Raw genomic sequence first — 24073 nt, 5'->3', positions numbered from 1 at the left:
GCTTCCTTCCTGTCTCATCATGGGACATTTACTTTTAAGAAGTGAAGAGGAGGAAACATGCTGGAGCTATGGTGCAATGAGTGTCTGGTATTTTCGCCATAAGCATCCTTGTCATAGATATCTTTGCTGAAAAGCATTTTTGCTGCAGATATCTTGTCATGTGTCTAATTAGCCATAAGGCAATTTTGATGTAAACAATAAAATAACTGGTTGATAGTTTGGTTTCAACTGGTTGACAATTTGGCAATTTTGCTTTAAAAGATAAAATAACTGGGTGACAGTCTGGTTTCATTTCTCCATTGATGCAGTACTCCCATTTTTTCTTTCTTTTTTAAAGGAAGATTAGCCCTGAGCTAACATCTGCTGCCAATCCTTCTCTGTTTGCTGAGAAAGACTGGCCCTGAGCTAACATCCGTGTCCATCTTCCTCTACTTCATATTGTGGGACACCTACCAAACCTTGGCTTGCCAAGCAGTGCCATGTCCGCACCTGGGATCTGAACCCACCAACCCCGGGCTGCCGAAGTGGAACATGCGAACTTAACCGCTGTGCCACCAGGGGCTGGGGCCAGTACTCTCATTTTTATATGATATGAATCTTAGCTCCACTTTTCCCACAGAACTTTGGAATGTCTATCAATGGACATGTGACAATATGCCAAGAATGAACAACGGTATAGAAGGCTTTTCACAGTGCAATACAAAGCTCAGTTACAAATATGCATCCTGGAAACTGACACCTCTCTTAATGAAGGAAGAAATTTAAGCAAAAAGAAAAAGTGTGATAGATGCCGAATGAGGAAATGAATCGACAAGCAAAAAATAATGTATAATACTATGAACAAAAGACTTTGAAGACAAGGGCTTAGGTACAACCTACAAAATAAAACCAGTTATTTGCACAATATTGCCATGGATCTACACTCATTTTAAATGTACTCAAATAGTTTGTATTTATTTTCCAATAAAGTCTTTAATTTTGTTATTCATTTTTCATGTTTCATTATGTCCTTTTAAAATGTTCTTTTTTTGTTATTTTATCTTTTGCAGCAGAATTGCCTCATGGCCAATTAGTTATGCGGTGAAATGTTTGTGGTGAAAATGCTTGTGGCAAAGATGACTACAGCAAAGCTGCTTATGGCAAAAGCACCTAGAAGCATGAAGTGCCACAATGATAGTGGCTTAAAGTACCTTAAACACCATCCCACCTTGTACGTAGCAGTTCACTTTGGAAATATTTCCGTGGACTTCGGCACGGCAAGTGTACATTCTTCCATATCATATTTTATACTGTAGAGTTTAGAGTTGTGCTTTTGAAACTTACCTTCCCAAATTTTGCCCAGTGGCCTGGTTCTGGGGCATTTAACTTGTGCCTTAAAGGTGATCATCTACTCCTGTGTTTAAGAATTATCTGGAGTGAGAATCAGGCCAGATTTGATATTGACGGGAGAATTGAGGAAATTTTGAATGCCAAAGAAGGGATGCTAGAACAAGAGTGGAGAAACACTCCAACCTGAAAATAGGATTGTCAGAGCAGTGTGGTAAGTTTCACAAGGGGGCAGGGGCAATTTGACAAAGGTAGGAGTCAAAAGTAATCAATGCCCTTGATAAAGAGCTGACAAATTCATTTCCATAAACATTTTCTCCTTTATATAGGATGGCCACACAGAAACCACACATATATTTGTTACTGTATCTTTTGAAGTCTTTCAAAGGACATAGTTTTGCTTTTAATCATACATTAGTGAATATTGGAACAGCAATTTCCTTTTTTTATGGCTTTACATGTGGCATATTAAGCTCTAAAGAGCCAAATGTATCCTAAGATTGATCATCCCTAGACTCTAGGGGCAGGAGCAGGAGCAGATTAGGACCAAAGGAACAGAGACGATGAGGAAGGACTGAGGAAGTGGCATATTTAGTTCAGTCAAATCCTGCCATTTGCATTGCTTAAATAGAGGATTGCTGGGAGGCAGAGATCAACTGTAGTCTCGGGTCACCCATGAACTCACTGACCAGACGTAACCTATTTTTTATCCTGACATTGACAACAGTTTATGAAAAAAAGGCAGAATGCAGCAAATCATAGAGCATTTTGAAAAGCATACCAAGACCTTCTACTGTGGAGGAAACTAGGCTTGAGAGAAGAGCAAGCATTCACTTGACTTTCTCCAGAGGAGATCAGGAAAACACTATTGTTGTTCCTTGGGTAGGAGTGGAATATTTCCCTTTATGACTTCATTTCCACCCCAGTTTAGGGGAGCACTGAGGAATTTTACTCTGTCCTCAGGAAGAAGTACTTCTTGGAGCTAAGAGATCTGGTTGAACCAAACTACCCCAAGTGTGGCTTGCCACTTCCCCTACCTGTGCTTCTGACTGGGATGTGGTAGTAGTATATGTTTATTATTTACACAGTGAATGCAATCTATGAAAGCAGAGAAATTGGAAAGTTAAGGTCCTGAAGTGAATTTTACATGTGATCTGATTTGACTATGTAATTAGGCTGAGATAAGTGGACACACATGAATCTCCCATTTCCTTTAGTTCTGCATAAGCCCAGCTTAAGGGACATAGACTCTGTGGAGAGCTGACCTCCTTAACAACAGCTACCCTAAATCAATGACACAAAGTGATTTTAGATGTAATTTGAATCTATCTGTTGTATGCAGACCATTACACTATGAGGACACTGACAGACAAGCTCCTAGCATCTTGCCTGCAGCACTGTGGGTGGGGCATTAAAGGAGTCAATATCCTGGTGCTTTCAAATACATATCCTAGTGCATTGAGGTGCTTTTCTCCTACTGCTGTTTGAACTTTCAGAGCTCAGTGGGAGCCCATTGTGCATAATGTGATTAAAGGACAAGGACTGTGTGAACCCACAGACTTCTTCAGGGAGACCTCAGATCCCCATTATGACTTTGAACCTGCTTCATTAATATCTGCCACTCAGAACACTTTCTCCTCTCCCCTTTGATGATAGAAATCCTACAGTCTCCACAAGACCTCTGGCTTTTCTACTTCGCATTGATGTAACTCCTGCCTCTTTGAACTACTTCAGCACCCAAGGTCTGGACAGCAACATTTAGAGGTTGCCTGTGTTCTGGTTTGTGTCCTTTGTTTCACGTGAATTCCTCTTATTTCTATAACTACATTATAAACTTCCTGGGCATTAGAACCAAATTCTATCTTTTCCTTCAGCTCCTAATATGTAAGACTGACGGAAAGATGAATAAATAGAATGATAAAAAGGAGCTTAGGAGCTTCTAAAAGGAAGGAATCTGAGAGTTTAAGTGATGTGTTGTTCTTTCTGATTATACAAAGTCATAAGCAGGTGGGGGAGATTCACCTTCCAGTTGGTGAGGAGCACCTATTTTGTTTATTACTGTTCCCTCCAGGAACCGTCTCACCCTCCTACATTCCCTCATTCCTTTTATATACCACACTTAAAATTGGAGGCATAACCTTGTTCAAGAATGTGCAAAACAGGAACATGGTAATGAACTCTTGTTGCTGCTATAAACTTGACGAATGGCTTGGGGAGGAAGGGCATTAAATGGCAATCTCAGTCCAGTGATTAGCTCTGCGGCATTCCTCCCTTGGACCAGCATAGCTTTCAGTCTGTTCTAGGTTTCCCGTGAGCTCCATCAGGTGTGCCATGAATGCTTCAGGGTCTCAGTCAGAGGGGGAAGGAGCATTCTTTTTTTCCAGTATTCTCACTGCCTACCTCCAGCTCTTTTCCCCCAACCCACCTCACTCACAATTCTAGCTGTGTTTGATCTAGAAGAAACTTTATATGTTATCTTGACCTGCACTTTCCCTCTGACCTTTGCCTATTTCAGACTGCCAGGACATAAATACCTATACCCGGTCTCCTACTTTCTGCCTGAGATACAGATTTCCTTCTACAAGTAGCAGTGCTCAGGCTCAATTTGCCAAGGTGAACCATACACTAGGTTTGCTTCTGAAATAGCTGTATGTGAACTGCATTTCTCAGTGTCTGGCTGTGTTTCCAGAGCACTAACAGAGGGGCTTTCAGAAACTGAGACAATACTTTCATAAGTGACTAGTTATACTAAAGACTGAGGACCATTTAACAAATGTGACCTGACAATGACAAAGAGACTGAGAAAACCTTTTCCCATTATTTGTCATTTGGCTATAGCAATGGAGCATTTGTTTATGCATTTGTTCTGTGCTTTTCTCTGACTGTTTCAAGTGTATTTTATCAACAACTATGCTGGTCTGGGGCTGTGGGCCATTTCTCTTGGATCCTTCACCATACAGATCCTTATACAGGGCTAGTATTTTTTAGACCTTGTTACTCTGTGTGGACCATGGACAAGCAGTATTGGCCTTACTTGGGAGCTGGTTAGCACAGCAGAATCTCAGGTCCCACCCAGACCTCCTCAGTCAGACTCTACATATTAGTTAGATCTCCAGGTGATTTGTAGGCACATTAAGATTCAAGGCACCATAATGTAGGAGACACTGAGCAGGAACTTACAAAATGCTCATTGCATTCAGCTAAAAGAAAAATCCTTTCTTGTAGGGATGAAATCTTATATCTTGGATGAGAAGTTCTGGTTGAATCTACATGTTACTAGAATGTTAATTCCAAAGGGAAGCAGAGAGAAGTAGGCGAAACAGGGAGAAAACAAGCCAATAAATATAGTTGACTTAGAAAGGAAATTTCCATTTAAAAAAATGCTTTGATGAGATGGCTTTGGCCAATTTTTAATAATGGACACACCCTATTGGAGCATTTCCTCTTTGGCGTGGAAAAGGCCAGTTTTGCACTTGGATTTTCACTGCTTGGATCAGACATCCATCTACCTCTAGGGCATCCTTTCTCCCCACTGCCTAGTGCTCAAGACTGAGTTAGAAGTGTAAGAAATACTGAGCAAAAACACCTGCATGTGAAGGTTATGTACTTTGCAGAAATAGAAGGGTTATTTTTTCTGCCGACTTGGACACTCTGTTATTATCCTGTACTCGTGTAACTGTAAGACTCTCAAGATGTAATTTCTCTAATAAATGAGAGGCAGCATTGCAAAAACCAAAGCATTATGTGGAGAAAGTGCTCAGGATGTGGCATCTGAGGAATCCCACCTCCATGACCTCCTAGCTGTTGATCACACGCTACTCACCAAACTTCTCTGAACTTCATTGTCTCACCTGTGAGACGAGCACAAATACTTGCCTTGCTGCCACTGAAGGGTTGGTATGGGAGGTTAAATGAGCGAATAGGTACATGAGGCATTTTGAAATTGTAAAATAGGAAACCCATGCAAAGATATTCAAACTACTGCTACCGCTACAAATAAAATGGATGGGAACTCTGTGAATATGTGTCTATGTATGCCTTACTTCTCTCTGTTAGAGAGCAAGATTATCACTCTCTTATATGTTACCTAGATGATACTTGTTGCATTCATAGATATTACAGAATAATAGATTACTATGTGAGCAGTGGAGTCAGAATGCCTGGGTTCAAGTCTCTACCACCTATTAGATGTATGACGTTGGGCAAGTCGCATAACCCCTTTCTTTTCAGTCTCCTCACTGTAAAATTGGTATGATAATAAGGTTGTGATAAATAAGATAATACATGTAAAGTGACTTATCTCAGTTTTCTGCAAAAACAATTACTCAACAAATGACAGCTGTGATTACTGGTCATCAATATGGGAACTCCTGGAAAGCAGGAACTCGATCTTTTTCTTTATTGCCCATAAAGTATAGCAGTGACTGGCACATAGCTTCATTAAATCATATTCTCATCTAATTAACACATATTATGGCTCATGAGCAATTCATTGGAATTATTGACTGATGGACGGATTATGCTTCTCTAAGTTTGCTTCATCACTCAGAATCGCTCACATATAGAACAGAACAAACACAACAGCACATATACTAGTCAGAAGGTGTCCCGGGCTTGAGGAAGCTCATTCGCTCTACAAGCCTCATCCTCACAGGAGTTCAGGGAGTGATGGAAGGTGCAATCATTTACTCTGTGAACCCTGCTAAATCACTTGATGGATTAGCTGATGTCATCCATGAGTCTGCACTTGTCTCGAGTACTTGACTGAAGTCTATAAATCTCCTCCCTTTAAAAAGCCCCAGCCGGTGACCTCTGATTTGACCTCACTTCTTTGAAGTTAGTGTGGAACTTACTCTCTATGCAGAATCTTTTTGTTGTGGAATGTGGTGCTGCAGTAAATCACCATCCTTCCCCCTAAAGCAAATGTCTGCTTTACTAAATGAGAAAGTCAAATTTTAAGTGTCTTACCTGATTGGATTGAGAAGTTATATGTACATATGAAAAGAAGCAGGGAAGGCAATATAAGGAAAGATATAACAGGGCACCTTTTAAACAAGTTTGTGAAGACTGGCACCTCAATATTTAACAATCAGTAAAGAGAAAAAGTCACCAGTCTGAGTGCTGCACTTGGTCTGTCCGGCAGTGAAGGAGCCCATCCTCAGTAGATGGAATCCCGAAGGTACTAATGTCAGTGTGATTTCAGGAAGCTCATCCTTCCCTCCACTTTCAGTTCATATACACATAGACTTTGCAGTGCAAACAAGTAAGTCAATCTAGATATGATTTTTCATGTATTAAAGCAAATCTCCTTAAGCACATGTGCCACGTGGACTAAATTCCCACCGTTAACAATTCAGTCCTTTGGAACTGGCATTACCCACTTCATGTCTTCTTAAAAAGGCAAATTGTTTTGGACGAGCCAATTCATGAACTCCTTAGAATTTCAATGCCAATGCATTCTTCAGATGCTGTTATCTTTACTTGGAAAGAAGAATAAAGAACAAGACAAAAAAAAATAATACTGAGAGCCTGATTTGGGGAAGAGGTTCTGAAAAGTTGGGAAAGGACCCAAGAGGTAAAGATGACAAATTCACAAACTTTGCTTCCCATTATCCTTCCAATGTGCCAAGCCCTGTGCTGGGTACTCTGGAGGAATATGAGAAGAGCAAAAGGCAAGACCAGTAGTGTGGTTGAGCTGAGACACCATGAATTGGAAGCAGAACAAATGTGCTCTCTTTATTATTCATACCTTGCGTTTGTATGCACTTTTAACTTTTCAAAGAATGCTCACATCCAAGTGCAAATTACATGTTTATAAAACACTTGGCACCAACAATTGCTATCTCTATACCCAGACTCTCTCAGAATCTCAGACCCACTGGGATAGTTAACTTCCACTTTATTCGTTTAGGCTCCTCTGGCATTTATCCTTTACTCTTATACTTTTCCTCTCTGCCTGTTTAACTTCTGGAATGCTCTGAACTATAAAAACACATCTCTGATCATTTGGTTTCTGTGTAGGCTGGCCAGGGTGGATCTGAGCGCCACAGGAGAGGTTTATGAAGTGTAAGATTCAGGTAGTTTATTTGTTGGGGGGTGGGAAGGCAATTGAGTCTATATTCTATCTGAGTCTTTTGCTGTTTAAAGCATCTTATTAGGTCATAAATGGCCCAGATGGATGTGGTTGTGGTGGGCATGGGCTAAATGAGGAAGTAAAAATAAATAGTTTGTGCATTGATTAGAGCTTGAGTTTAGATTGCATCTTTTTATTTTAATACCATTCTATTAAAAAAAAAACCAAACCTAGCAAGAGTCTCCAGGGCAGAGCCACTAGGCTATTTTTAACTTGAGTATTATGGTGCCATAATTGTATCTTCTCTGCATAGACAGCAAACATTGAATTACTGTCAGAGAGAAAAAAAGGCCAGTTGATTTTCTGGCATATCTGTGAGCCCCAACAAACAACACATTTGGGGGTTTCTCCCACGGCTTGCCCTGTCAAGAAAGGTCAGAAAGGCAAGCATGGCTGAAGCAGAAGTCTTAAAACATAGAGAGGGTGATGTTGCTTGGCTGTTTGGTTAGAAAGTGGAAGAAGGGGGCTGGCCCTGTGGCCGAGTGGTTAAGTTCGCGCACTCCGCTGCAGGTGGCCCAGTGTTTCGTTGGTTTGAATCCTGGGTGCAGACATGGCACTGCTCATCAAACCATGCTGAGGCAGCATCCCACATGCCACAACTAGAAGGACCCACAATGAAGAATATACAACTATGTCCTGGGGGGCTTTGGGGAGAAAGAGGAAAAAATAAAATCTTTAAAAAAAAAAAATAAAAAGAAAGTGGAAGAAGATTGTATTTGATGGCAAGGCAGAAAAGCCTTGTTTGGGTAACCTCTGTCAAGTCTTGCCACCTGGAAGTCTTAGGAGCTGAATGGAAGGCACCAAGCAGAGGTCACTAGGACCAAGAATGCCTTGGAGTATCAAGTGGCCAAGACAGTGGAGAATCTTATATATGAAAGATGTAAATGAGGGCATCTGTGCTTTCCCAAGCAAACAAGCATCTACAATGTACATCATTATTAGTATAAGCTTGCTAGTTCACAGTGGGTGCTATGGACTGAATGTTTTGTTTATCTCTCCCCCAACCCCCAATTTATAATGTTGAAGTCCTAATCCCCAGTGTGATCGTGTTTGGAGATGACTTTGGGGACTTTGAGAAGTAATTGGATGAGGTTGTGGAAGTCGAGCTCTCATGATGGGATTGGTACCCACATAAGGGGATAAAGAGACCAGAGCTCGCTCTTGGCCATGTGGGGATATATCAAGAAGGCAGTTGCCTACAAGCCAGGGAGTGGGTTCTCACCAGACCCTGACCATGCTGGCACTCAGATCTTGGACTTCTAGTCTCCAGAAGTGTGTGGTATAAACGTTTGTTATTTAAGACTCCTTGTCTGGTATTTTATTTTAGCAGCCTGAGCAGACCAGGACTCCCACTTGTATTCTTCCAGTATTCCTTTCCTTGTAATCCTTTTCAGCAAAAGCAACCCTACAGTATCTTTATGGATAAAGCATAAGGGACTGAGATGTGGAAAACTGTAATGAATATAGCGTTGGGGGCATCCATAAATTCACGAGGTCTCAGGAACTCTCTTTCCCCTATAAGACTCCCCCCTCCAACACATAAAAAGAAATCAAAGGAAAAACAGAGAAAAACAAACATGCAAAAACCCAAGCATAGAAATACAAAACTAAAAAATTATTCTTTTTCTGAGCTGGGCAGCTATTAGATGTTGTAGGATTTATTCTAAGAACCCATTTAGAATCAGTTGAAAATAAGGAGACTTAATGGAAACACTAAAACCACATCAACCCAAAATGTCACAAGAAAACCGCTTCTTGTGTTCTTGGTGAAGCAATAAGTACGACAAAAATACTTATTTTCAGAATATTTATGGAGAACAGGAAATGAGATAAGGACTTTCACCTTCTAGCCGCTAACTCGTGTTTGACCTAGGTCAATAATGACAACCTAGTTGGCCTAACTGTTACATTTCCCAGCTGCTGACTAAGTTAATTTGCAACTTAACAGGCAGCTCAGTTTACAAACTTTTGGACTAAAGTCAGTCTCAGCAGGAGATTTACCCAGAAATGAGTTGGTTGGCTCGCTGGAACTTGAAGGCAAAAAATGTTCCAGAAGAGGTTTACTACTCTCTATGACTGTCCCAGTAGAAAATGACTCTAAGTTCTGGTTCATGGAGGCTTCCAGTGCTTAGACATAGAAATCCTCTCCTCTAATTATAAGTGACATCAGAGGAAGCTTTCACAGCCTTAATCCTCCTCTTGGTCGTTCTTTTACTTTAGTAGAATAATTCTGGAAAATGGTAGATGCCAACAAAAAGGAAGGCTTGTGTAACAGAATGAACCAGACTACCTCGGGTTCAAGTCCTAGCTTCACCACAAAAGGACCCTGTGATGCTGATTGGTTGCTTGCTCTTTCTGAATGTAGCATCCCTCAGTAAAGTGCAGATTAACTGAGATGTGTATTTAAAACACTTGGCCCCAAAAAGGTGCTAAATAATTATTGGTTTAAAAAAATCAACTTTATTGAAGCATAACTTGACAAATAATACTATGTACTCATTTTAACTGTTCAAGTTTTTACAGATTGATATATTTTGTAACAACCACCACAATCAAGATGTAGAACATGAAGATGTAGAATTTTCTTTGTAGACATTAGTTGCCTAAAAAGCTTCTTTGTTCCCCTTCCCAGACAATCCCACCATCACTCTTAGCCTCAAGCAACTACTGATCTACTTTCTGTCACCAGAGTAGGTTTTCTTTTTTAGAGTTTCATATAAATATGATCATATGGCATATATTCTTTTGTGTCTGGCTTTTTTGCTTAGTACAATGCTTTTGAGATTCATCTGTGTTGTTCTATTAGCAGCTTATTCCTTTTTATTTTGGATTAGTATTCTCTTGTATGGATAGAATACAATTTGTTTATCCTGACCTGGTGATGAGTATCTGGATTGTTTTCAGTTTTGAGCTATCATGAATAAACCTGTTATGAACATTCTTGAATAAGTCACTGTGCGGATATATGTTATTTCTCTTGGGTAAGTAGTTTATGAGAAACTGTTACACTGTTTTCCAAATGGGTTGTACCATTTTACATTCTTACCAGTTATACATGACTCCACATCCCTACCTTCTGTGATTCTGAGAGTTAAGGAGCAAAGGAGCCTTGAGTCCCACTTTCTCCACAGAAAGTTGGAGTTGCTCCACTTTCTCACCAACACCTACTATTGTCAATCTTTAATTCTAGCCATGGAATGGTATTTTATTAAGGTTTTAAATTGTGTTTCCCTAATGAATACAAATGTTGAGCATATTTTTATGTACTTATTATCCATGTCTTTTTTTAAATGAAGTATCTGTTCAGATCTTTTGCCCATTTTTAATTGGACTATTTACCTACTTATTTTTCACTTTTAAGAATTCTTTGCATATTCTTGATACAAGTCCTTTTCCAGATATATTATCGAAAATATTTTCTCCCAATCTGAGGTTTGCTTTTTTGTTTTCTTGATAGTATCTTTTGAAGAGCAGGAGTTTATTTTGACAAAGTCAAAATTTTAAGCTTTTTGTGTCCTATTTAAGAAATCTTTGTCTATTCCAAGATTGTGAAGATTTTCTCCTATATTTTCTTCTAGAAGTTTTAGCTTTTGTGTTTGTCTATGATCCATTTAGAATTAAATTTTGTGTATGACATGAGGTAAGGGTTGAGGTTTGTTTCTTCCCAAATGGATACCAAGTTGATTCAGCACCATTTATAGGAAAAAAGTCTTCTTTATCTATTGAATTCTCAATAATAAACTCTTTCAGGGTATAGAGGATGAGGGAGCATTTCCCAACTTATTTTATAACACCGGTGTAACAAAACCAAACAAATAAATTATAAGAAAAGAAATATGCAGACTAATATCTCTGCAAATATAGACACAAAAATTCTTAACAAAGTATTATCAAGTCAAAATCTCTATGAGTGATCTTTAACAAATGCAAATCAAATCATTCACTTGGTTATTCAAAATTACCTCATTTAATTCCCATGATGAACTATGACACTCAAATGTGTCACCATGGCCTATAAGGTGCTCTGTGACCTAACCCAGCTTCTTCTCTGACCTTATCTCCTACCATCCTCCCTTTCATGTCTTCTCCTCCAGCCATACTGTGTAGACACACCTCACATGTTCGTGAATGTTCTTCCTATGAATTGGATTCAGACTTAAATATCATCCATCTCAGTGGCTTTCAACTGAGGGTGTGCATTAGCATCATGAAGGGAGCATTAAAAAATGACCAATGCTTGGCCCCACCCTAGACCAATGAAATGAAAAATACCTGGCAATGATAGTCAGGCATGGAGATGATTTTAAAAGTTCTCCAGAGGATTCTAAAGTGCAACCTGAGATTAGAACTACTGAACCTCATTAGCCTTTTTATGTCAGGGACTCGAATCCTCTCCTCCCATTCAGAGGTCTAACTGCTCCAACACTGGCCTCCTGTTTTCACCAGGAGAAGCCTACAGAATCATCAGCCTCTCCCTCTTGCTTTCTTTCAGTAAGTGGGACTCAAGGCTCCTTTGCTCCTTAACTCTCAGAATCACAGAAGGTAGGGATAAGAATGGACGTGAGATATTTAACGAGGAGGTCCTCAGGGAGGCAAAGTAGATTGGAACCCAAATTTTCTAGTGCTGTTGCCGTTACGGTCTTAGTTGCCTGATTTATTCCCTCTTCTTTTATCTGTGCTGAGTGAGTCTGAAGAATTGAGAATTGGGAGGATTCTCGACTTTTTTAGTGTGCTTGCAACAGTTCTCATTCAATAAATCTCTTCCTCTAAAAGTTCCTCCGTTGAGTTAACTTTTCTTTCCCCAGTGATCTGGGGGTGGAGGCTGAAGTGTCAGACTAGTGTTCTCGTTTTTATATGCAAATAAATCACTTGATTATATTTTTTTGTCCTTATGTTATGAATATTTCAAATGAATTTTATATGGTTCATATTTATGGTTTGGGAGCTGTTTCACATTTTGGCTCATTGCCGTCTCATCTGCATATACCATATCTCAGCTGATGTTGATTGGTCCCATTTACATATTCATCATGCTCCTATTTTCAAAGATATTTTGTTATAAACTGGCTTTTCTTCCCTCTCCAGTGTTATAATAGCACGTAGATGTGTTTTTAAATTGCACTCATTTCCATACATAATTTTTCTGGTTACCGTAAATCACTGCATTGTCACCTACTCCCCCTACCCTGTTTAGTGTAATCTTCACACTTTATACCAAGCTGACATATGGCTCTGAAGTAATTAAAGACAATGTAAACAGTTTACAGTGCACTTTGCAAAGCCACTTCACCTGGTAGAGAGTTTAATGATTTCCTTTTCCCCCAGCAAGTCCCAAGGCAGTGAAGAGGAGGGAGGTTTGAGATGGTGATGCTGACTAAAGCTGAGGTGTGGACAGTGGTCATTTCATTTCTAATGGAGAAGCTCCTCCTCTACATTCTACCAAAACGACTCCTTTCCCTTTTGACTTCTTACAGAAGCAGAGGGGCCTGGGTTAAGCTAGGTTAATGAAAGAAGAAGAATCATCAGCGTGGATTGGGGAAGAATTACTGGATTCTTTCAATCATTCTAACAGGAGTAAAGGGGAAGAATCGAACTCATCAAATCCCCAACTACCCAAGCCACAGAGACCTTTCTCTTCTGGATGAGAACAGAACGAATTTTCTTTATAGACATTAGTTCTCTGCCCAACTATCAGCATCTAGTTTCCACTTTTTTTTTTTCCAGAAACGGCCTCAGTTTTTGATTGTGAATTTCTCTCCGCCACTCCAAGTCCACATCATTGGCGTAGGTGTTTCCAGCTCTGAGAATAGAGCCCATTACCCATGCCACAGCCAATTCGAGCATCTCATTCCCTTATCTGCAGTAGTTGGTCCAGGGATGGTTGTGTGATCTAAGCAAGTCAGGCTAAATCTTAACACTTTTATAGGATCGAGCAAGAAAAAGGTCAGCTCTTTCCTTCTGAATCGAATCCAAGAAGAAGTGAAGGCAGGACCGCTGCTGTCATCCTGCTGCCAGAGGTGGGGCTGAGGACTGAAACTAACTTAATGCAAGGGAGACCTGAGAGAGGGAGAGAGGCCAAGTTCTAAGGACATTGAACCTGAATAGAGCTGTTTCTAAAGCCATTCTTCTTCTCTGACCGTCAACTTAAATGAACCATTAAATTCCCTTGCTTTCCTTAAGCCTATTTGAGGTTTATTTTCTTTTGCTTCTCACAATGGAAAGAGTCCTAACAAATACAGTGTTTGTATCACTTATTTTGCACATATTATCTTGTGCATTTTTGTCCTAGGTCATATTTTAAACTCTAACTATGTAAGTGCCTAGATCATAGTGGATTCTCAGCCAGTGTTCATATGCCTAACAACTCCTACATTATTTATCATCATCATTCATATTATTTGGTATTTTCTCTTTATATCTGGATATTTTGTCTCTCCAACTAATTATTTTGTTCATTCATTTTTATTCATGAATTTATCAGTTATTTATTGTACACACCTGAATCTGTGTGAGGCGTCGTAGGTCCAATACTGAGTAGAAGCAAATACGCCTTGTGCTCATGGAACTTACTGTTCGATGGGGGAGTTAGAAATTATTCATTTATCACATAAACAGCTGTAAAATTGCTAAAATGATAGTCACCACATAGAAACTAGTGGTGATATGAGAGTGTAAGTTGTAGGGTTTTTTACTCTAATTGGGGAGGTCAGAAGGCTTTCCTGGGCAAGTGACACTGGTGTGGGAATCTGAAGGATTAGGAGGAGCCAAATAAATTAAAAGGACAGAGCAGAAAGGACGTTCTAGTCAGAAGGAACAGCAAGCGCAAAGCAAGGCCCATGCTGGGCAGCATAAGGCAGTAACTTTATGACCTGGAAAAGGGCTGGTAGGGCAAAGGAGAGAATGGGAGAGGCCTACTTTCCTTTTTGTGTTAAGAGCAGTGTAAGGCATGGAATGTGTGTGTGTAGGGGGGCAGGAAAGGTGTGGAAGGTGGTGCAATCAGATGAATTTAGAAAATAACCCTCTGGTTGCTATATAGAGAATGGATAGGGGTGAGGAGACAGCCTGCTAGTGGAGGGGCAGCATGAGTAGTAGACTGTGGCAGTTATCCAGGGACAGATTGTGGTAGCTGGAGGAGATACGTGGACAGATTAGAGGCCTAGCCAGGAGATTAAAATAACAGGACTTGGTGTTGTACTTTAATACAAAGTTAAGTCACAGTCTGACCTTGCCCTTAAAGAATTATCGGGGGATCTGGAAAAACCTGTAAATTCTGAATACAATCTGATAAACATGCTATTAATACTGTGAACACAGATTATGGTTTGGCAGCACTGGCAGAGTTCTGGAAAGACTCTACAGAGGAGTAAACATTTGATGTGACTCCTGGAGGACAAGCAGGTTTCTACCAAGTGGAATTTTAGGCAGAGGGATAGCACCTGCATAAGACCAGCGTGAAAGGATATTTTGGTCATTTCTTTATTCATCCATTCACTTGCAACTATTTTTTTTATCCATCTATGTGCCAACCATTGTCCAAAGAATCAGCCGTCACATTCTAAATAAGCAATACAACGTCTGGTCATGATAGTGCTTGGGAGAAGGCAAATTTTTCTACCTGGTGAAAGTGTGGGGTACGCTGCATATGGTGGGAGAGAAAAGGTTTTGATTTTTGTGCCAGGGACTTAAGATTGCAACCTATAGCACTGAGCATCCCGAGAGGTTCTTCTGCAGTGCAGGTCTGGCAGCAGAGTGACAGGGAGATTGCAGCTGAGACAGGCGTGGCAGCCTCATGCAGCAGGCTGTGCAAGTGACTTTGAACCTAATAGCAACAGGAGTGAGATGAGAGCTGGATTCCGGACATAGCTTTGAAGGGGAGTCAACAGGACTGGAAGAACACCTGCGTATAAGGGAGAGAGAAGGCGCGGGAGTCAAGGGGACTGAATTTCCTTGCTTGGCGTCTGGACAGATGGTGATGTTATTCACTGGGCAATACGGGAAGATGAGAAATTTAAGGATAAAGATAACAAGTTTGTCCGACTATATTGAATCTGAGGCACTTGCAGTTTCCTTAGGTGTAAATATCTAGAAGTCTCTCCATTTCAAAACAAGAATTATGGTCTCAGAAGAGAGGTGGGGGTTGTAGATGAAGGTTTAGGAGCCCTGGTAGTATGACATTATTTGATGAATAATGATTTGGAGATGTAATTATAAAAAAAGAAAATGGCCAAAAATGGAGCACTAAACTTTTGAGGGGCAGCTAAGGAAGAAGAAAGATGCGCAGAACCAGTTATGGAGTAGTCTGGAAGGTTACGAGGCAGGCAGGAGGTGTGGTGTCACTGAATTTAGAAAGGGAAAGAGTATTGAGGAGAATGGTATGAACAGTCCGGGAAATCAAAAAGTACATATAGGTTAAGTCCTGAGAACACAAAGTAGAAGTCTTTAGATCTGGAAGTTAGGGCGCTGTTGGGACCTTTAATAGAATAATTTAATAGTGTTAGAGAATTTGTGGCCAAATAACAAGTGGGCAGGCTGAGGAGTGATTGAACAAAAAGGATGGGGAGGTGGTGAAAGCAGGCTGCTGTTTCAAAAGGGTGGTAGTGATGAGGAAGAGAGAGGAAGGTAGCAGGGAAAGAAGGCAGAATTTACACAGAAAGCTTTCTTTCTCCTTTTTAATAAGGATAGGTGAAACTTGGCCACATGTGCAGAATGAGTGAAAACGATTTTGTGATTTGTGGAGAGTAGGATATTGAAGAGAAAGCCAATATTTATTAAGTTCAGGAAACTGGTTGAAAGCTGGAGGAAGAACATAAATAAGAAGGATAGATCTGGAAAGGAGATGAGAACACATAGGTGACCAAGAATAGAAAGTGAGACAATGGATGAAGGTGAGCAGAGAGACGGAATGGTACAAACAGTCTGTTCAAGTTCAATTTGGTGCTGGGCCCTTTGCTAGGGAATGTTTTTGAAGTCTTAGGACATAAAAAGTGTTGAAAAAATAAGATTAATTTTGTTTTCAGCATCTGTGTCCATATGGGCTGATTAGTAAGGACATGAGGTAGAAATGGACAAGCTGTGTCTGGGGAAGTTGAGTTTCTGAGCTAGCTGATCTGTCTCTGGGATTACTGCTACGTCAGCTCAGCTCAACCATTTATATCCCCACAGGAAGGTCTCGGCTGAGGCTGAGCACCCAGTGAGGGGTCAGTCGCACTTGCTGGATTGAATTACATTAAGGTGGATTATCTGTGATGTCTGGCATTCCTGTCTTTAGAATAATTTCTATGCAATTACAGGGCTCTTGGGGAACAAGACATATCTACTAGTCATCTAGTCTATGTTAATTCCAGGCAGGGCAATGGCTAATCTGTCCAGGAATACACCTTGAACCAAAAGCTCTCCAGCTCTATTACTTCCCTCATTCCTTGGTGAGCTCTGCTCTGATGACTCTCCCAATTTGTCTGGGTGTTGAATGTCTTCAAGAAGGCAAACCCTAAAGACAGAAGGTCTTAAACTGGGCTCTCATCCAACTGGAGGATGCTTGCACTGAGAAATCAGAGATCACATAAGCCATCTCCTTTCAAAACTCCTCTTTTAATACACAGATGAGGAAACCAAGGCCCTGAGACAGAGGTGATTTAATCAATTACACAGTAAGTTTACATGAAAAGTAACACTCAGACCCAGGATTCGGACCACCCTCTAAGCAGTGGGCTTAATTGCTGAAACACATTGCCACTCTCTCTGTTTTGTATTTCTTTAATGGATTTCTTTCTTGCTTCCACAGACCTCAGCAAATACTCTTCTTAAAGGAAGGTGAAAGAACCAAGGGGAAAAATTGAGTGGGTTCAAGAAGAAGTGCACGTAACCTGGGGGGTTACTTTCTTCTTATAAAGGAAAAATCATTTCCTTTTGTGTAATCATTTATCTGTTGCTGTATTTCTTGGCATTTAAGTCCTGAATTCTGGCTGCCATTGTAGTAAAGAACACAGTTTAAAGGTCGGGAGATGGGATCCAGAGCCTTCAAAGGGAGGGCGGGTTACCTTAAGTATGGGAGAATTTGCTAGTTTTTACTACTGTGCCCTACTTGGAGAAAACCCTATTTGGGGAAACCCCTACATCAAACTAGCCCAATAAGAGGTGAATATTTGCATTAACAAAGGAGTCTTCTCTTTTCAAAGGAAATCTCCCTTAGTACTGTAAACTTTCCTAATAGTTTTAAATGTTTATGGATGAATTACCACCTGTTAGCATGGCTTGAGAGCAAGAGAGAATCTCTAAAACCCAAATGTTAGATCCTCCTGTCAATTAAAAATTAATCAGAAGTAATAGAAAGTACTCCTTAAAAAGAATAAATGTCAGCAGAGAAAATCAGCTTTGGTTTATAAAAATTTCACTCATGGGTGCTTTGGGAGCAGCACCTTACATAAAAAGTGAGGATTGTGTGGACGGACCTTATGCTCGTTTCAAAGGCCACACTCTGAAAGATTCTACACTACTCTTTAGGAAATATGGTAAAGAAATAAAATGGGAGGAGGTGCAAAAAGTTTGCTTGGGGTGTCACTGTGGCTTCTAAGCACAGAGTATCATGCCACATGTGATCTGAGGTTGCTGCCCATAGCCCATTTGAGCATTATCAGGTACATACATTTTCTCCAGGTCCCCAAATCCTGAAAATGCTCCTTTTGGGATGACTCGAAGCTTGGTGAGGACAAACCTCCTGAAAAGAGAGTGGAGATAAAATATCACAACCTATCTATTCATTGCTAAGTCATTGAGTGCCTAATATATAATATCAGCTAACAGCCAACATATACTAAGTGCTTGCCATTTAGTAAAGGTTGAAATTGCTTTAACATGGTCTCTCTTCATCATCACCACAGAGCGGTGATGTTGGCACTATTGTTATCCTCATTTTACAAAAGAGGAAACTGAAGTTTAGGGAGGTTAAAAAACTCACCCAGAGTCACACACAGCTGATACATGGCAGAGCTGGGATATGAACCTTTCTTGCCTCCTGTTGCCTCCTGTAGCCCTGGGTGAGTCCTCCCTTTCTTACTCTACTCCAACCCCCAATACCTATTCCCTTATTGTCATTCTTAGCTGACACTGCTCCCTATTTCAAAGAGAAACCAATAGAAGAGAACTTCCTTGTACTCTCACATGTCTCCCAGGCATCAACCCACCTGCATCTGTCCTTATACACCCGCCTTCCCTCCTGTAACCATGGGTGAACTGTCCAGGTCCTGGCTATGAACAGCCCCTGCACTCCACACTAGATCTCTTTCCCTCTCTTCTAGTCAAGGTAACCTCTACAGCAGTTTCCCCCTTTATTTCATACATTTCTTTCACCTAGTTTTGCTTCTCTACTGGATTCTGCCCAAGATAAAAACATGCCATAATTTCTCCCATCTCAAAAGTCTTCTCTTAACCTCAGACAACTTCAGTTTTTGCCATTTTCTTCTGCTTGAAATATTTCTCACATCTGCCACAAAATTCCTTCCAAGGCTCCTCAGCTCAGTCAGAGAAAAACTCAACTTGTATACAATGGCCTATGGGCCCTACGGGATCTTCCCACTCTCCCTTTCCATAGACCCTCTGACCTCAATTTTGCCACCTCTCCCCTTTGTTCATCTTGTTCTGATCATAGCACTCTCTTGCTAGTTCCTGGACACACCAAGTTCCTTCTTGCCTAATGTTTCTGCATTTGCAGTTCTCTCTGCCTGGAACATTCCTTTCCCAGACATCCTCCTTGCTTGCTCCTTCAGCTCGTTGTTTGCTCAAATGTCACTTTCTCAGTGAGGCTTTCCATAACCACCCTATTGAAAATGAAAATCTCCCCAACTTGGCCCTTGGCCTCCTTTCCTGCTTAAATTTTTCTTCATAGCACTTCTGATATGTTACACATTCTATGTATTTATCTATTTCTGTGTTTATGTATTTGTGTCTCTTTTGTAACTAGAATGCTAGTAAGAATATATGAGAAATCTCCAGGTACCCAAAGTAAAGCAACTGAAGGCCAAGTGGAACCCTGAGCAGTGAATGCAAACCAGAATTCTAAGTGGGTAAACTGAATCCAAAGTATACAGGGAGGGGGGCAGTTTCTGGACTTCATAGCCAAGGGATTTGTGTTTTGATGGCAAACTAAGACATGGAAGATGGAATTGAAAAAGCCACTTCTATCTCTCTGTGCATCTCTCTATCTATATCATATACATTCTAGAAAGAAAGTACAGAAAATGGAGGACAGGCAATTTTCTATGAAATAACATATGGAAATTTGCCATAGTTTATGAAAGACATAAATCCTCAGATTCAGAAATCTTAATAAGTCCAATGATGAGAAACAAAAATCAATCCACTGCCAAATACCTTAGTTAAAACTGCAAAGCCATAAAAGAAAATATTTTAAATGAAAACAGAAAAAGGCATATTATCTTCAAATAAAAAATAACTATAAAAGTTTGTTAAAAATATGTTCAAAATTGTTAAAGAAAGTAATTGCCAATTTAGAATCCTAAACCAAGAATTAATCATTCAAATATGAGGGTAAAATAAAGACACATTTAGACAAATTTAATTAGCCACTAACAACAAAGTTTTAGCTAATGAATTCCTTTAGAGAATAAGAAAATTTAATCCAGTAGGAAGGCACAAAAAACAAGATGAAGTAGTGAACAGAGAAATTAGTGTTCCTTATGAATAGGTGGGTTTTCACTATGGTTTGAAAACTCACCTATTCAGCAATGAAGGCTAAAAAGATATTGTCTAAGAACTAGGTCACAAAGCAAATTGGTATCAAACAAATAATTTTCTTTGACAATGTCACAATTAAATTACTGAGAAATCCATAATAAAAGATAACTAACTCCCCCCAATTCCCAAGATATGTTCACCCAATTGGAAAGCCTAAACCAACACAACCCAAAACAAACAAAAAACATCCTTTTAAGTCATATGGATCAAAAAAGAAATTGTAATAATAATTAGGCTTATAAATAATAATAAAAGGCTTACCCCAAATAGAAAGGTGTTTACTACCACAAATGTACCAGCAGAGGATCAACTCATTGAACACCATGAAGAACTACAGTAACATGGTAGAACAGAAAGAAAATGACAACTGTCCAGAAACCAAACAAGGTCACAGGAGATTGTGATCTAACTGACAGACAGTTAAAAACAGCTGCCCTGAAGAAACTCAGTGAGTTACAAGAAAACTCAGAGTTCAATGAGCTCAGGAATGCAATTAATGAACAGAAGGAATACTTCACCAACGGGATTAAAACTCTAAAAGAAAAATAAAACCCCTAGAAATTCTGGAGATGAAGAACACAATGAGATGGAAAATAGCATTGGAAACAGAATAGACTGTTTGGAAGAGAGAATTAGCGAGCTCAAAGATAGAAGTCTAGAAATGATTCAGGTGGAAAAGGAGAGAGGACTAAGATTTTTAAAAAATGAAGAAATTCTACAAGAAACATTTGACTCAGTTAGGAAAAGCAACATAAGGATGATGGGTATCCCAGAAGGAGAAAGGAGCAGAGAACTTATTTAAAGAAATAATAGCTGAGAACACCTCAAATCTGGGGAAGGAACTGGATCTACAAGCACATGAAGCTAATAAAACTCCTAATTATCTCAATGGAAAAAGACCGTCTCTGAGCCAAATTATATTAAAACTGTCAAAAGTCAATAACAAAGAATATTAAGAGTCGCCAGAGAGAAGAAAATAACTTACAAAGGAACACCCATCAGGATCTCAGTGGATTTCTTAGCAGAGACTCTACAGGCTAGGAGAGAGTCAAATGATATATTTAAAATTTTGAAAGACAAGAACTATCCTCCAAGAATGCTCTATGCAGCAAAGTTATCCTTCAGATATGAAAGAGAAATGAGGGCTTTCCCATACAAACTAAAGCTGAGGGATTTCATCACCATTAGACTTGCCTTACAAGAAATGTTGAAAAGAGCCCTCCTACCTGAGACAAAAAGGAAAAGGTATACTTTGAACGAGGTGATAAATAGATAGATGGAATTAGAAAACTGAAACTCTATATCAGAATGGGTTAGTAAACAATTATAACATAGAGGCTAAAGTGAAAGAAAGCATCAAAAATAACTATAACCACTTCAATTAGGTAACAAACTTACAATACAAAGAAGGATAATTTGTGACAACAAAAACATATAAGCAGAAGAGGAAAAGGATAGTAACTGCATAGGGTAATGGTGATAAGATGCTATCAGAAGAAAAAGGACTATCCCATCTATGAGATCTTTTATGTAAACATCATGGTAACCACAAAACAAAAAATCAGAGCAGAGTCATATAACATAAAAAAATATAAACTAGAAAAACATCACAGAAAACCACCAATCTGAAATGGCAGATGGAAATACAAGGAAAAAGAAATAATGGAAATATAGAACAACCAGGAAACAAATGATAAAATGGCAGTATTAAGCTGTTATGTACCAATACTTGCTCTAAATGTAAATGGATTGAATTCATCAATCAAAAGACACAAAGTGGCTGGATGGATTAAAAAACAAGACCCAACCATATGCTGCCACCAGATGACTCATCTCAGCTCTAAAGACAAACATAGGCTCAGAGTGAAGGGATGGAAGATGATACTCCACGCAAATGGCAACCAAAAGAAAGTTAGTGTAGCCATACCTATATCAGACAAAATAAACTTCAAGCCAAAAAAGATAAGAGACAAAGATGGACATTACATAATGATAAAGGGGCATTCCACCAAGAAAACGTAACAGTTATTAATATTTATTCACCTAACATAAGAACACCGAAGTATATGAGGCAACTATTAACAGACCTAAAGGGAGAAATTGACCACAACACAATAATAGTAGGGGACTTTAACACCCCACCTACATCAATGGATAGATTATCCACACAGAAAGTCAAGAAGGAAACAGTGGCCTTAAATGAAACACTAGATCAGATGGACTTAATAGATATAAACAGGACATTCTATCCAAAAGCAGTGGAATTAACATTCTTCTCAAGTGCACATGGAACATTCTCAAAGATAGACCATATGCTGGGAAACAAAACAAGTCTCAATAAATTTAAGAAGATTGAAATCATGTCAACTATCTTTTCCAACCACAATGTTATGAAACTAGAAATCAATTACAAGCAGAAAGCTAGAAAAGTCACAAATATGTTGAAACTAAACAAATTACTGAACAACTCTTGGAACAATGAGGATCAAAGGAGAAATCAAAAAATGCCTGGAGACAAATGAAAATGAAAACACAACATATCAAAACTTGTGGGATGCAGCAAAAGTGGTACTAAGAGGGAAGTATACAATAATACAGGTCTACCTCAAAAAAATAAGAAAAATCTCAAGTCTAACACTATACCTAAAAGAACTAGAAGAACAAATTAAGCTCAAAGTCAATAGAAGGAGGGAAATAATAAAAATCAGAGCAGACATAAATGAAATAGAGACTAAAAAACAATGAAAAGGATTGATGAAACTAAGAGCTGGTTCTTTGAAAAGATAAAATTGACAAACCCTTGCCTAGATTCACTAAGAAAAAAAAGAGAGAAGACTCAAATAAATAAAATCAGAAATGAAAGAGGATACATTATGACAGATACCATAGAAATACAAATGATTATAAGAGAATACTATGAAAAGCTATATGCCAATTAATTTATAACCTAGAAGACATGGATAAATTCCTACATTCATACAACCTCCCAAAACTGAATCAAGAAGAAATAGAGAATCTGAATAGAACAATCACAAGTAAAGAGATTGCAAATTTAATAAAAAACCTCCCCCAAAACAGAAGTCCAAGACCACATGGCTCGTCTGGTGAATCCTACCAAACTTTCAGACAAGATTTAATACCTATCCTTTTAAAACTCTTCCAAAAAATTGAAGAGGACAAGATATTTCCTAACTCATTTTATGAGGACAACATTACCCTGATACCAAAAGCAGACAAGAACAACATATAAAAGGAAAATTACAGGCCAATATCACTGATGAACATGGATGCAAAAATCCTCAACAAAATATTAGTAAATCAAACTAAAAGGATCATGCACTATGATCAAGTGGGATTTGTTCCAGAGATGTAGAGATGGTTCAACATCTGCAAATCAATCAATGTGATACACCATGTTAAGAAAACAAAGAATAAAAATCACATGATTATCTCAACAGATGCAGAAAAAACATTTGCCGAGATCCAACATCCCATTTGTGATAAAAACTCTCAATAAAATGTGTATAGAAGGAAAGTACCTCAACATAATATAGGCCATACATGACAAACCCACAGCCAACACCATACTTAATGGTGAAAAATGGAAAGCTTTCCTCTAAGAACAGGAGCAAGACAAGGATACTCACTCTCACCACTCTTAGTCAACACAGAACTGCAAGTCCTAACCAGAGCAATTAGGCAAGAAAAAGAAATGAAAGTTATCCAAATTGGAAAGGAAGAAATAAAACTGTCACTATTTGAAGGTGACATGATTTTGTATATAGAAAACCCTAAAGAATCCACCAAAAAACTATTAGAGATAATTAATAAATGTAGTAAAATTGCAGGGTACAAAATCAACAT

General features: G+C 39.1%; 1 protein-coding gene across 3 annotated transcripts in view; it reads right to left on the bottom strand.

Annotated features, from left to right (window-relative positions):
• Nucleotides 1-24073, bottom strand: part of FSHR (follicle stimulating hormone receptor) — a 167680-nt gene that overhangs the window by 73685 nt on the left and 69922 nt on the right. For 2 of the 3 annotated variants that reach the window (XM_008526933.2, XM_008526934.2), the window contains exon 2: nucleotides 18102-18173. The exons of the other annotated variant lie outside the window; for it this stretch is intronic. In XM_008526933.2, the coding sequence (XP_008525155.2) occupies nucleotides 18102-18173 (72 nt within the window). The remainder of the gene's footprint in view (nucleotides 1-18101; nucleotides 18174-24073) is intronic. 3 annotated transcript variants of the gene reach the window in all.

Source organism: Equus przewalskii, chromosome 14, assembly GCF_037783145.1.
Source record: "Equus przewalskii isolate Varuska chromosome 14, EquPr2, whole genome shotgun sequence".
NCBI lineage: Eukaryota > Metazoa > Chordata > Mammalia > Perissodactyla > Equidae > Equus > Equus przewalskii.
The sequence above is the reverse complement of the archived record's forward strand: the minus strand, read 5'-3'. Positions and strand labels throughout refer to the sequence as shown.